A 13,692-nucleotide genomic window follows, 5' to 3' on the forward strand; every position below is an offset into this window, starting at 1 on the left:
TGCACATTTAACCGCCTAAACCGATAAACCGAACCGAACTGGGCCTTTCGGTTTGGTTCAGTTCAGTTTTTAGTGGCATTGGTTCGGTCACGGTTTCGGTTTTTCATAAACCGTTTGGATCGGTTTGGTCATGGTTTAGGAAAATTTTCAACCGGAAAAACCGAACCGATGGTATTTTTGCCCTTTATTTATTTTTTGTTATATATATATATATATATATATATATATATATATATATATATATATCAATTTTCTTTACTTGGCACACCCAAATCTAATGTATTTAACTGGAAAGAGAAGAGACCGACCAAAATGGGTGGTTCCGAGTAAATAAATGGGCGGAAATATAACACCAAAGACTAAAAGAATAACTTATTACACGCTGAAAACTGAAAAGGGATAACTTCATAACCCTAGCTGACGGTTTTTTCTCTCAAATCTCTACTCTTTCTCCACTATCTCGACCAAAACGGCAAAACCCTAGCCTAAGAAGGATTTTGTGCTTTTGATTCGCGAAAGAAGGATTTTGTGCATTTGATTCGGTAGCTGCACATTCGATCTACGAAACGGCAAAACCCTAGCATTTGATTCGGATTTTTCTCTCAAATCTCTACTCTTTGAGGTATGCTTGAATATGCATCCCTTTTTCTGCATTCGATATGCTTGAATATATCATTACCCCCTAAATCGTGTAAACTGAAGTAAAATTTAGTCCAAAATGCTTTTTCTTGTAATCCAAACAGGGCATAAAAGTAGCAGCAATCCAACTCAAGGAAATCAGATAAACCGTGAACCGAACCGAACCGATCCGGTCAAGACCGGTTTGGTTCGGTTCGGTTTGACCCCTAGACGGTTCGGTTACGGTTTGGAAATTTTCCAAACCGATGGCATCAGTTCGGTTCAAGAAATCCCCTTAAACCGAACTGGACCGAACCATGTGCAGCCCTACCAATAAGTGCCTAAAGAGAGACGTTTGCTAGTTTTTTACCTTAACTTTTTCAAAATGACAAAATTACCCATGAACATACCTTCCTCGCACACTTTTCTAATTAGTTGTAGACTTGTAGTCATTTGTAATAGTAATACAGTTTAGAGAATATATACTGTGTATGGCAGCGCATGCACGTGCTAGGCAAAAAAATAGTGGGGCACACTTATTTGGGTGATCTAAAACCGTTCATTTATTGGACCATGATGTAGATAGAGTGTGCCCCGAATATCTTTTTTTTTAAAGATTTTATTGAGTTGTTTTAGACGTTCACAGATTATATGTGCCCCCGGTTGGATAATAGCAACATCCTGTTGAGAAGACTGTGGAGAAGATTTTTTGGGCACACCCTATCTACATCATGGCCCAACAAATGAATGGCTTGGATCACCTAAAAATGGGGCCCTATTGTTTGTTGGGGCTGCATGTGCCTGCACGGACGTCCACCGTATAATTTATCTGCAATTTAATAGTGTCGGAGGTGCCATTATTAGAATAAGTGTGTGCGGCATCATTTGCAATGGGCTCCAAAACCAAAGGAACAAAATCCGTGTTGTTTTAATAAGGGCGTGCCCGTAAAATCTTCTTTGGTCCTCATTGGGGTCCCACATTGTTTGGGTGATCTAAACCATTCATTTGTTAGGCCCCACCGATAGATAGGGCGTGCTAGGGTGGACATGGTTCCGGTTCGAACTGAGGAACCGAACTGAACCGGCACATATGGTTCGGTTCGGTTCCATATTTATATGGTTCGGTTCCGGTTCTGATATCCTGGAACCGATGGAAAGTCGGTTCGGTTCTGGGTTTGGGATCCCGGAACCGAAAACCGAACCGAGAACCGACCCTCACCTTAAAACCCAATGCCTCATCGCTTGATAAAATCACCCCACCCCTTTTTAATTCACCCCTCTTTAACGTGTTGCTTTGCCTTTAAAATTTTAATTCACCCCCCAAATTTGTGCTTGATTATTCCAAATTTGTGCATGTTTGTAAGTCATATATAATTTTTGCATTGTCCAAATTTGTGCAAATTTGTGCCTGTTTATTCCAAATTCGTGCATGCTAGTCTTTGTAGTTCATATATAAACATGACCGAACCGATTATAAATACGATTAGGCAAAATATCTACATTTTGTGAAGGTTGGGTAAACTCAGAACCGAACCGATTATATATGGTTCTGGTTTGGTTCGGTTCCAAACTTATATGGTTCGGTTCTGATTCCAATTTCAGGGGACCGATTATATATGGTTCGGTTCTGGGGTATCCCCAGAACCGAACCATGTTCACCCCTAGGGCGTGCCCATAAAATACTCTCCATATGATTATCCTAGCCCTCCAATTAGTGGAGGTATAAAATGGATGGCATAACTCCATGAATCAGTGGGTTAGGATCATCTTATGGAGAATGGTGATCTCGATCAGTCATTTGTTGGGCCCCAACGATATATAGGGCGAGCCCGTATATTCTTTCCACTAGGATGATCCTAACCCTCCAATTTGTAGAGGTATAAAATGGACGGCCCTATAGAGAAACCTCCAAGGATCAGTGGGTTAGGATCATCCTATGGAGAAGATTTTACGGGCACACCTTATCTTTATTGGAGCCCAACAAATGAATGGTTTAGATCACCCAACCAATGTGGGCCCCATTGTATTTTTGGACTTCCACCGTATAATTTCTCATCTCTGAGTAGGATCTTATATCTTTGGTAAAAAATGAAATTATATTTTTATCATAATGGAGAAGGTAAAACATTTGGAAGAGTTTTAAAGAACATATCGGGAGAAAGTCAATAAAAAGTTGAGAAGTGAGGGTAGTATTGTCATTTTATGAATTTTAACGCATTGACACCAGTTTGTTTTACGGGATCTTCTAAGAGCAGGACTGTTTGAATAATACCTAATTCTTAGGGACATTTTAGCATAACAAAACCCCCTCTACTGGTCACACATGAAAAGCAAGAAGATAACGGTCTAATATAGGAAAATCATCGTTGCTTAGGCTATGTTCACTTGTTTTCCTGGGAAAGGAAGAGAAAATGTTTCCCGGGAATCTGACGTGGCATTAAGGAAAAGAAATCCAGGGAATCTGTGCAGGAAAGGATTTTCCTAGACTGTTCACTTGCGCAAGAAAAGGTTTCCAGGGAAACTGCTTGCCTTTCTTTTTGCACTAGTTTCCCAGGGAAACGAAATCCGTGTGTTTTTTGTCGGAAATGAAATTCTTAAAGGGGGGGGGGGGGGGGGAAGTGGGCTTTTCCATGTCATTTTTTAACTTATTGCAGAAATTCCACATGTGTAATTCTATTTTCACTGGAAAGCAAGTGAACACCAGAATTCTGTCTTGTCAAGGAAAAAAGAGGCTGTTTTCCAGGGATTTGCTTTCCAGGGAACGCAAGTGAATAGAGCCTTGTAAGATGACCTTCTTCGAAAATGGAAGTTGAAAGCAGACCTCCAACTCATTGTTCTCCCAAATAGCTTCTTCCTATTCAAATTCAACAACGAGGAAGACTACATCAGAATTCTAGAATCCCCAACTACAACCTCTGGAGGGAGAGCTCTCATCCTTCATAAATGGGCACCAACTTGCTTGAACGGAAAAAGCTAACCTCCATTCCTATCTGGATCAAATTTCCAGCTCTTCACCAAAAAGTTTGGACAACTAAAGGCCTAGGGAAGTTGGCCAGCGCCATTGGACACCCTCCATACATGGATTCTCCAACAGCTGAGGCAACTAGACTCAGTTACACATGTGTTTGCGTTGAGGTCAAGGCTGGAGATGCTCTCCCGGACATCATCCGAATCCATACTCCATCAGGGCTTCATATCTAAACGGTTGAATATGACACAGGCTTGCACCCTCTGCAATGATTTCAGCCACTCCCCTAGAAATGTCCTCATTCCACAATTCTCAATCCCCACCTATAAAAGGAAACCAGATAGGAATGGGTCCAAAAAAAGCAAAAATGCCCGGAAGTGAACCAACCTGTAGAGAAAAATGAGGATACCGAAAACTGGCCAAAGAAATGGAACCTGCAAAAAATAACACCATCCTCTTTGAAAAAAACTTCAGCATATTGAGCAATCTTGACTCTGATATCACAGAAAACACAGATGACAAGCCACCAACTATAGAGGATGGCTATGCTATATCCGAAGAAGAAGAAATAATGAGTGAGGAGTCGAGCAAGAGGATAGCTGTGAAGAAGAAAATCCAGAATTTAAGGAATCCAATGAATCATGGCAGGAAGTTCACAAGAAAAACAGTACAAGACTCTCACAAAGAGCCCAACATATCCCTACCAAATTAGCTCACAAAGAGCCCAACATATCCCTACCAAATTAGGCTTATTGTTTGTTGCTCATATGTGCCGAGCCTTGGTTCTCCCTCTCGCGGGTTCCGAGTTAAGGATGGTTGTGTGCCTTTTATTGTATCATCTTTTTCTCTCTATCAAATAAACACCCCCTTCCCCCCCCCCGCCCCACCAAAACCCCAGCTTACCCATAAAAAAAAATACAGAAAAATCAGGAATTCAGTATTTGAAGAGGCTGCAACGATTGTAGATAAAAGCTGACTTGGGCTAAAGTTTGATGCATTTGCACAAAGAGTTCCATAGGAAGTAACGTAGTTAAAAATTTCGGTGGAAATTTTGCCCATTTCGGTCCCATGCCGGTATTTTTTCGGTCATGTCAACCGAAACATTACATGAACATTATAAATATCCCCTCATGCTAGCCAACACTTTAAATACTGATCGAAGTGACTAAAAAACCCGGCTTTCGACATTTTGAGTTCAGGTATGCATTTATTTTGTTTTTTAATTCTTTCAGAATTTAACAAGCATTAGTGTGTAAATGCATCAACTAAGATGGGGAGCTTTCATCAGGATTTGGCATGAAATGTTTGGTAAATTCCCACATATTACACACTCGTTCGAATTCATTCTCAACTATATTCCCACCTCTATCAGGGAAACCATGGGATCAATATGTTCCAATTGCTGGCCTTGCACCGACTATTCAATGAACATGGAGGCATGGACTAAACAACGACTACATGAAAGGGTATGTCTAGGGGACAGCTGAATTATGCATGTAAATCCCTGAAAAACCATGGGATCTAGAATGATCCATCAGACAAAAAATGTGGGTTTTCTATCTTTGGTGATGTTCCTGAATCTTTGATAAACCTTGAGAATTCAAAGTGAGCTCCCACTCAGGTCCGTTAGCCATTTTATTTCTGTATTTTTTCATGTTAGGTCTTAATTGTTTGTGAACAGGCCTAAAGTGTTGAGTAAAGAACGAAAGAATAACTGACTAGAAGGAATGATATCCTGACTAACCGAAGAGAAGGAAAGACCTATATCTGTCAACAAACCCGCCTTAGTCTTTATAGATCATCTTCTATCCTGCGTCATTTGGTATAGAGCGAAGTAGTAGTTCTTCCTCCATAGGTCCTACATCAATTGGCATCAGAGCCACAATACCAAGTGTCTTTCCATTTCCATCCTATATCAAAACCTACCGAAAAATTTAATGGGCAAGTAGATAAGATGATTCAATCCTCACCGTCCATGTATTGTGGCTCGAGATCAATGTTTTAAGCAGATTGCCCATGCAATAGAACCCAAAGCCATATCTTTCCCAGTGCGTCTTGAACAAGTCTTTCAGCTTTTTTCCCCCTCCCCCTACAAACCTTCAAGTTACAATGTGCAGACCATTTTTGCACCTCTAAAAGATTGTGACGGGGAAGAACAAATTCGACAAAAACAACCCAAACAACATATGTTAAATAAATAGAATTCTTAGGAATGTGTTCCGGAAAAAAAGATAAACAAAAATATGAACAAATGCGTGTGGGTGGGGGTGGGGTGGGGTGGGGGTGGGGTGGTGGGCATGTTCTAAGCATGACTATAAATTTCACACGAGTTGGCCTGCATGGAAGATAACCAAGCTGTTCTTAGATCATTCCACAAGACAAGTAGACAAGTTCTAAGAATCTATATATAGGTGTTCAGTTCAAAGTTCAAACACTGGTCATGGAATCCACAAACTCGCAGATGAAATGTAATCTCGTAAGTTTTCAATAACTGAGTGCAAAAAGTTCTTACATAGAAAAAGAAAGGAGAAGCATATGAACTCAACATGGAAAGGAGAACCATATGCACTCAATATGGAACTCTTCCGTTTTCACAAAGGAACTTGAAGAACTTCAGTCACCATGAAAGCATATATGTCTCAATACCATGCCCATCTAGACCGTTGAATTTGAATAGGAAGAGGCTATTTGGGAGAACGATGAGTTGGAGGTCCCCTTTCAACTTCCATTTTCGAAGGTCATCTTTCAAAATTTTCAAAAAAAAATAAATTTTGCCCAATATAAGACAGAACACAATTCAATTCTACAGTTGGATGTTTGTTGCGTTTGCCAATCACGACCCTCACAGTTTCATCAGTAAAATAAAAACATGGGTAGGTTTGTCAGACACCCAAATTCCTCTAAGTGAGGACCATGCTAACAAAAACATACAAATTACAGAATTACCAGATTGACATGAATCTCTTGCCGTAGAAAAATACCAAGGCAACATACAGAAAATCCTCAGAAACAAGTGAAATTACAGTGAATTAAAAGCTAAAAAAAGGACTTCATAAGCAACTCATTGATTCTTTTCTTATATAGTTTTAGCATCTCATTGTTGCATGCTATTGTTTTACAAATACTAGAACCAATCAGGAACTAAAATTTAACTTCAAATTCTCTCTTGATCGCAGTGAAATGTTAGTCTCCAAGCATTTTCAATACAATTTAGTCCTAATCTGATAATAGAAAATTGACAAAGCTCGTAATCCACACATCAGTAACCAAAACTCACAGAAGAGAAACATAACTAGTCTGTATTTTCGCTCGTTCTTTCCTCACATACAATCCATATACGCTTGCTGAAGATCAGGAGCTCTATCTATATAACGAAGCACATAATCCTTTCTGAACGTCTTTTCGGACAAATTTGCGACTGACAACAAATCATGATTCCTTTCAAGCAACCCTTTCGACTTTAGTATCTTCAAAACCTCATTCCGCGGAATCAACCTCTTCTCCAAACTGTATGTAAACAGTTTAGGCCTAAAAGCGATCTCCGAAGGCTTGTAGCTAAGCTTATTCAATAAGAAATCCATCATAGCCCCAATCTTACGTTCCGAAAAGATCAAAAAATCAGGTGACTTTCTAAAAGCAGAACTGATATCTTTTTCTGACCACCCAAATCTCTTGAACAATTCGAATTTCGATTCCAACGTAGTTTTACTCATTGTACTGATCACAATTAGGGCATCGACAAACATCCCTGAGCCAGACTGAACTCCAAGAGTCTCAACACGAGAAATAAGCTTTTCAAGCCAATCAAGTTTTTGGGCGAAAAATCTAGGCTCTTTTAGTAAAAGATCTGATATTTGACGATCAGAAACCCCACATTGTCGTAAGAATTCGACATTGGGGATTATGATTTTTTGAAGATCTAAAGAGAGGATTGAGCTGTTCTTCTTGAGAGCACTGATTATGTTCTCATTGGTTTGGAGGAATGTTTGAAGGTAATCTATAGAGGGTTTGAGATGGGTGTCAATATCTTTGAGGAGGATTTTATTGTTCTTGATAATAAGGTCTGCCAGAGAAGGACCAGAGAGGCCTAGGTTTTGAAGAAACTCGAATTTGGGTTTTAGGGTTTCGTCGATGTTGGATGAGAGAAATCTGGGTCGACGGGAAATGAGATTTTTGATGTGGGTATTGTCAAAACCACTCTGTTTGAGGAATTTCAGAACAGAGTCTGGTTTTTCTGGGGAGTTTATGTGCGTGAAGCCTATGGAGGTATCGATTGCTTCGTCCCTTGAAAACCCACATGAGTTTATGAGGTAATCGATTATGAAAGTGTTTTGGGGAGTTGGACTTTTAGTTATCACAGTGGTAGAAAATGGAAGAGAAATACCAAAAGAGAAGAGGGTTCTCTGGGTATTTCTTAAGAGGAAACGGCTGTGAGAAAGATGATACATTTGGAAAGGGGATTGAGTTGCAGAGGCTGAATTGAGTTTTGAAATAAGTCACTCGAATGAAGGAACCCTAATGAATCGAGTTTTGAAATGATAGATTTAGGCCCTTTTTTACTTGGGACAGCCCCTGTAGTGTAAAAGAGTGATCATAAATACATTAAATGAGGCTGTTGTAGGTAAAAAAAGGGGAGAATATATCACTTCCGGACCTATTCTTCAAGGAAGAGTCCATAAAATGTGGGGCCCACTTTTTCAAATGATCCAGACCCTTTATTTGCTAATCCCAGCGTTGAAAGGGCATGCCCATAAAAACTTTTCTTGTTGATGATCCTAACCATTTATATAGTAGTGGAGGAATGATAGAATGAAGGGAGCCCTTATTGGTTGATTTATGCGGGGTGATTCTATAGAGGTTTGATTATGGAGTTTCTCTATAGATCGGACGGTTGGGATCATCCTATGGAAATGATTTTTGGGGCACGACCTATTTACATTGTGGCCCATCAAATAGACGGTTTGGATCGGCCTATGGTGTAGGCTGTACAGTCCATTTTGGAAAATACAGGGTGAATTCATCCGAGAAGGGGGTGAATTTGTCACTGCCCAATGTTTATCATTTGTCTTATGCAGCTGTGCAAGATCCTTTTTCCATCTTTTTGGGGTATAGTAGCAATGCTCTTCTCTTCTGCCATCTGATACCCAAATTAAAGCTCTTGGATACCTTTTTTATTAATGACCATGAAAGCCTATTTACTTCTCCATTTAAGCTCAATTTTGATGTTGAAAGTTCAGTGATGAAAGCAGGCAGAGATGTCAGTCTCCCTTTTGCTCCTCCATTTACTCTCTCCTCTCACAGAAGCCTCAGAATTCCACTGTTGTTCTCAGTAAGTTATTTAAAATCATTCATCATCTCTTCATGATCGATTTGAAGTGATAGAAAGATATGCTCTGATGATTTCATCACTACTACTACTACAGAGAAAGGCGAAGATGAGTAGACTTATTGTTGCTACAATTCTGTTGGTTCTTGGCCTTTTTGGGTCCAAAACCATTGCTCGAGAAATCGAAGGTTTCCACCAGCCTTCTTCTTCTTCTTCTTCTTCTTCTTCATCATCATCAACATCATCATTTTGTTGTTCTTGTTCACATTCTTGTATTAATGCAACAGTGTATGACAAGAGAGTGGTTCCATCAGGACCAAATCCACTTCATAACAGGTAGAGTACTGGTAATGTGTTAGTTAGAGATGTATGTGTGTTGGTTGGAAAATTGGTTTTGAGGAATCTTATGTTGTTTTCTTGTGTTGGATGTTTCGGTGTGGATTTTGTGCCCAAAGCCATGAAATCAAAAGGATTGTATATAGTTCTTTCTTAAGCTTTGTTCTGACATTTTTGCATGAGTTGTCTGTTGGTTTTTGGATGGGGGGACATTTTTGTGCATGCTTATCAGTTAATGGATAAGGGCTTGTTTGTCTCTCCCAAGTTATTAAAGTTTTATATAAAAACAAATGATATCTGTACTCTGTTGCTTTGATAGTGGCACTCATCACTCTTTTAAACACATTTTAGATTGGCAGTTGATAGCTCTATGGGAACTATAGCAGCATTACATAGTTAGAATGGAGTTTCATTATGTAAATATCAGTTCTCAGGGATTTGCTAGGGCATTTCGCGGCTGACTTTTGCATGGGAGAACAGCCACACAGGCACACTTCAGAAGATTTTGTCTTTTTCATATAATTCATATGAGGTAGTTGTTCTCTCATGAGAGAAAGTGGGGCATATGGCTGCTATATATTAAGCACAACAATCCAGTTCACAAGCATGCACATCGGTGTGTTATTTGACCCGTCCGTTCATGAGCCCATCATTGATAGGGTCATAGGGCTGTAAATGGAAGGATCCGATGGATCCAAAAGAACCGAATGTTGGGCACAACATAAGGTTCTGACCGTGCACATTGGATCCTATCCTAAGGTCTGAAAATATTTTGGATTGTGACCCTGATGTAGCCACAAAATCCGATGGAGCGGTCCTAGATCCAACTTGGATTGAGCCGATGTACAAAAGTACCCTTCATATTTTCCTTCTCTAATGTTTGGTTACAAGGGATATTTTGTAATAGGGATTTGCTAGGCAATTTCGCGGTTGACGTTTGCATGAGAGAACAGCCACACAGGCTCACTTTTCAGTATATTTTATCTTATTCATTTAACTAATCTGAGGTGGTTGTTCTCTCATGCAAAAGTCAGCTGCGAAATGGCTTCCCGTGAAATTGCCTAGCAAATCCCTTCGTAATATCCAAAATTCTTACTCAAAACCATCAACAATATTTCAATTTCGATGATGATTCTTCTAGGTCCTAGAACACTGCGATGGACTGTCCAATTCAAAATGGAGTGCGACCTAGACTCGTATTGTAGGATAAAAGAAGCATTCCAAACAGGATCTGATCGATATAGGATTCTGACAGATCGTGACCAAGACATAGGTGGATCCATAAGCAACCCTAACCATGGCTGCCCATAACCCAAAGTATGGATAAAACCACCATAACTATCTGGTCAATTTTTCAAAAGTAATCGAGGTATCTAGACATAATGAAGTAGTCACTATGAATTGTAAAATTTGGAAATTGAGCCTTGTGAGTCTATTTATAGTTGGAGACTGAGGGAATGTTTGGTATGAGATTACCTTAATGCCTTTGAACAAGTGTCAGCCTGCAAATGGGCAAGGATTTGCTCTCGAACTTTCTAAAATAGAGTAAGATTACTTAATGTGGGACACGGGCGGTGGGAGCGGGGTATGAGTAAGGTTTGGCCACACGCCGCCGCCTTAGCCTCCATGTCGGGGCTAACTATCGTTGTCGCCAATCTCGCACTCTAATCGATCGCACACAGCACCGTCTGATTTGGGGTCAGAAAACCCGAAGCCGGATCGTATTGAGAATTTTCCACACGGATCGATAATCCGATGGGGAACAAGAATAGAGTTGCCACCTATGATGAAGGGCTTGGGACCCTATAAATGGCTCTACGTAAAGTCAAGTCTACGTCCCCAAAGTGGTGGGTCTATGCCTTATTACGAGTGGAGAGACGTTAGGCACCCCACTCGCCTGGAAAAAACCGGTCTCTCGTGCCAGATTTATTATTTTCAAAAGATTTAGGCAAAAATGTGTAAAATGGAAGGTAATAACAACAAACCAACATCCCCAGATAGACATATAGTCCATCCAACAATCTGAATAGCACATTCGGTTAATTTCCCCTAACTGGCTCGAACATCGAAGACCAAGTAATCAAATGAATGCAAAGTGGCCAATCAAGGAACGTTGACCTATGGGCCCAGTGGCCATCAGAATCAATGCTGAGGTGGGCATAAGGAGGTTGGCAATAATATTTTCCTCTCATCTTCCACAAAGAATTCATGGAATTTGGGGGATTTCTCCCCCAAATTCCATGGATCGAGGTCCATGAGGGGGAAACCTTATTCTCTGCCTTCTCTAGCCGAGTCATGGTCATGGAACTACCATCCTAGAGAGAGGAGAGAGGAATTCCATGTTGGTGGTGGCAGGGGATGTACAATCACACAAATAAACTCCAATATAGAATGTCAGGGAACACAAGCAACATATGCACATGATATCTAAAGAGCACGCAAAGGAAATGAGGGTTGATATTAGTACCATCCAACCTTGGCTGAAACACTAGAGTCCGCCTTCTCCCCTTCTAGAACTTTATATATATATATATATCATAGGCTTAAAATAAATCAAGAATGCATCATTGGAGCATAGGGGAGGCGAGGAAGTCTAGTGCAACTCCAAGGTTACGTGACCCTAATACCGATCTCCACCTATAGATGTGTGCACTACAATACTAAAATGACGTACTAAAAGAAATGACTCCCTCGCCCTCACAATCTCTTGAGCGTATGAGGTAGTGCCCTTGCCAACATCTAAAGGCGCAAACATCAGCCCTCGAGGGGACATCTCCACCACCAGATCTCCATAAGTGAACTTCCTCACTTGTCTCTTATGACTCGAGAAAGAGACAACATCACTACTAAGGTTATGCACTTCCAAATGTTTTGAAAAAATTCTTAAATCCGTGAAATTGGGTCGATTTAGTACAAGAATAAAAAAGGGCCTCTTTTGCAAAAGAAATCCTCTACCTCACCTTATTTGCAAAAATAGCCATCTACGGATTTGCAAACACAGTCATCAAATCGGAGGGATGTCGGTAAATAGGGTCATGCTATCGATTTGTGACCAAAATACCCTCATGCGCAAAAATTACAAAATAATTGACCTCGAAGAAGACCAAAACACTCAAGATGCTAAAGATGGGTTTCAATAAGGTGGGTCAATTACATCCAAGGTTTTAAATTTTGGCTTCGGAGACCGTTTCGGTCTTCACCGAAACCGAAATTTTCGGCCGAAATCCCTAAATTTAGGGCGAAATCCACGAAACAAGATAAAACGCATATTTTATTACATAGAAAATTTCGCTCCGGCTATCTGTTTGGCGGTTTCGAGTAGGAGGAAGTAGACAATAGCTCTGCTATTATCAAGTAGTTTCAGGGGACTTATTGAAAGAGGTGAGAGTAAATTAGTAAATTTCGATATAATTGGAAGTAGCAATCAACGAATGTTTGGCTTTAGAGATGTTTTGCAAAATAGAATTGAAACATAAACTTTCTATAAATTTGATGATTTTCAACGACCAATTAGAACATACTTCTTATTATAATTTTATATGGCGCCCACACGTAGGTGCCTGTATTTTACTGGAAAAATACAGTAGGGCACACCTTGTTCGAATATGGTCGTATCCCCTTTTTTAGATTTTGGAGGGTTACTTTGCCCAGCACTCCATGTCTGTTACACGAGATATAACACTTGTGATTGTGTCCACAGATCATAGAAAAATGCAATGAGATGGTGGATGTAATTGAGTATCCTGTGAGTGATGTGCCCCAAACACCAATGTTTTAATGTAAGTCTAAGACTCCTACTACTTAAACATTTCCAGCAACGAGTGATGTAGCAAAATCCGTAGGCCCTTCAAACCCAAGATTGGAGAAGGATGACCTTTGATAAAAAAAATAAAAAATTAATGGATTCTATTTATCTGTATTTCAATTTTGAAAATATATTTTGTTGGGTTTTAAGAAGTTGTCATTTTAGGAATAGATGTGACTTTCAGAAGTGTGTTAGAAATTCAATGGGAAAGGTCCAGTGTTTGTGTCAATGAAGAATTGTTTTGGAGGTGAAAATTGTCCATTCATAACATGTAAATTACCGAATGTCGGTAATTTCTGCTGAAATTTCAGGAAAGTAATAAGTAATTAAGAAAATCCAGTTTTTTGGGTGAAATTCATTAAATTTCGGCCAAAAATTTGGGGATAGAGTGAAATATTGTAACGTTTCGTGTATATGCTATTTCAGTTTCGGGGCTGACCGAAGCTCGAAATTCGGTCAGCAATTCCGGATTTCGGTCGAAATTTAAAACCTTGGTTACATCCAAGCCCTGAAGAGCCCGTACGTGAGGAGATATCATTCTCGTACCCTTCGTTAGTCATCATGAGTTTTTGGTCCGTATCACTAGATAAAACCTTTACCATAGTTTAGGGTCACCTAGGTTCGTTTTAGTGAACCCAA

General features: G+C 39.9%; 1 protein-coding gene across 1 annotated transcript; it reads right to left on the reverse strand.

Annotated features, from left to right (window-relative positions):
- Positions 1-6,906: 6,906 nt before the first annotated feature.
- On the reverse strand, positions 6,907-8,034 carry LOC143853753 (uncharacterized). Its single transcript, XM_077363490.1, has one exon. The coding sequence runs from the start codon at positions 8,032-8,034 to the stop codon at positions 6,907-6,909; it is 1,128 nt and encodes a 375-aa protein (XP_077219605.1).
- Positions 8,035-13,692: the final 5,658 nt, after the last annotated feature.

This window comes from Tasmannia lanceolata, unplaced genomic scaffold, assembly GCF_043159265.1.
Source record: "Tasmannia lanceolata isolate RefF3 unplaced genomic scaffold, GAP_Taslan_0.1 ptg000020l, whole genome shotgun sequence".
Classification (NCBI taxonomy): Eukaryota; Viridiplantae; Streptophyta; class Magnoliopsida; order Canellales; family Winteraceae; genus Tasmannia; species Tasmannia lanceolata.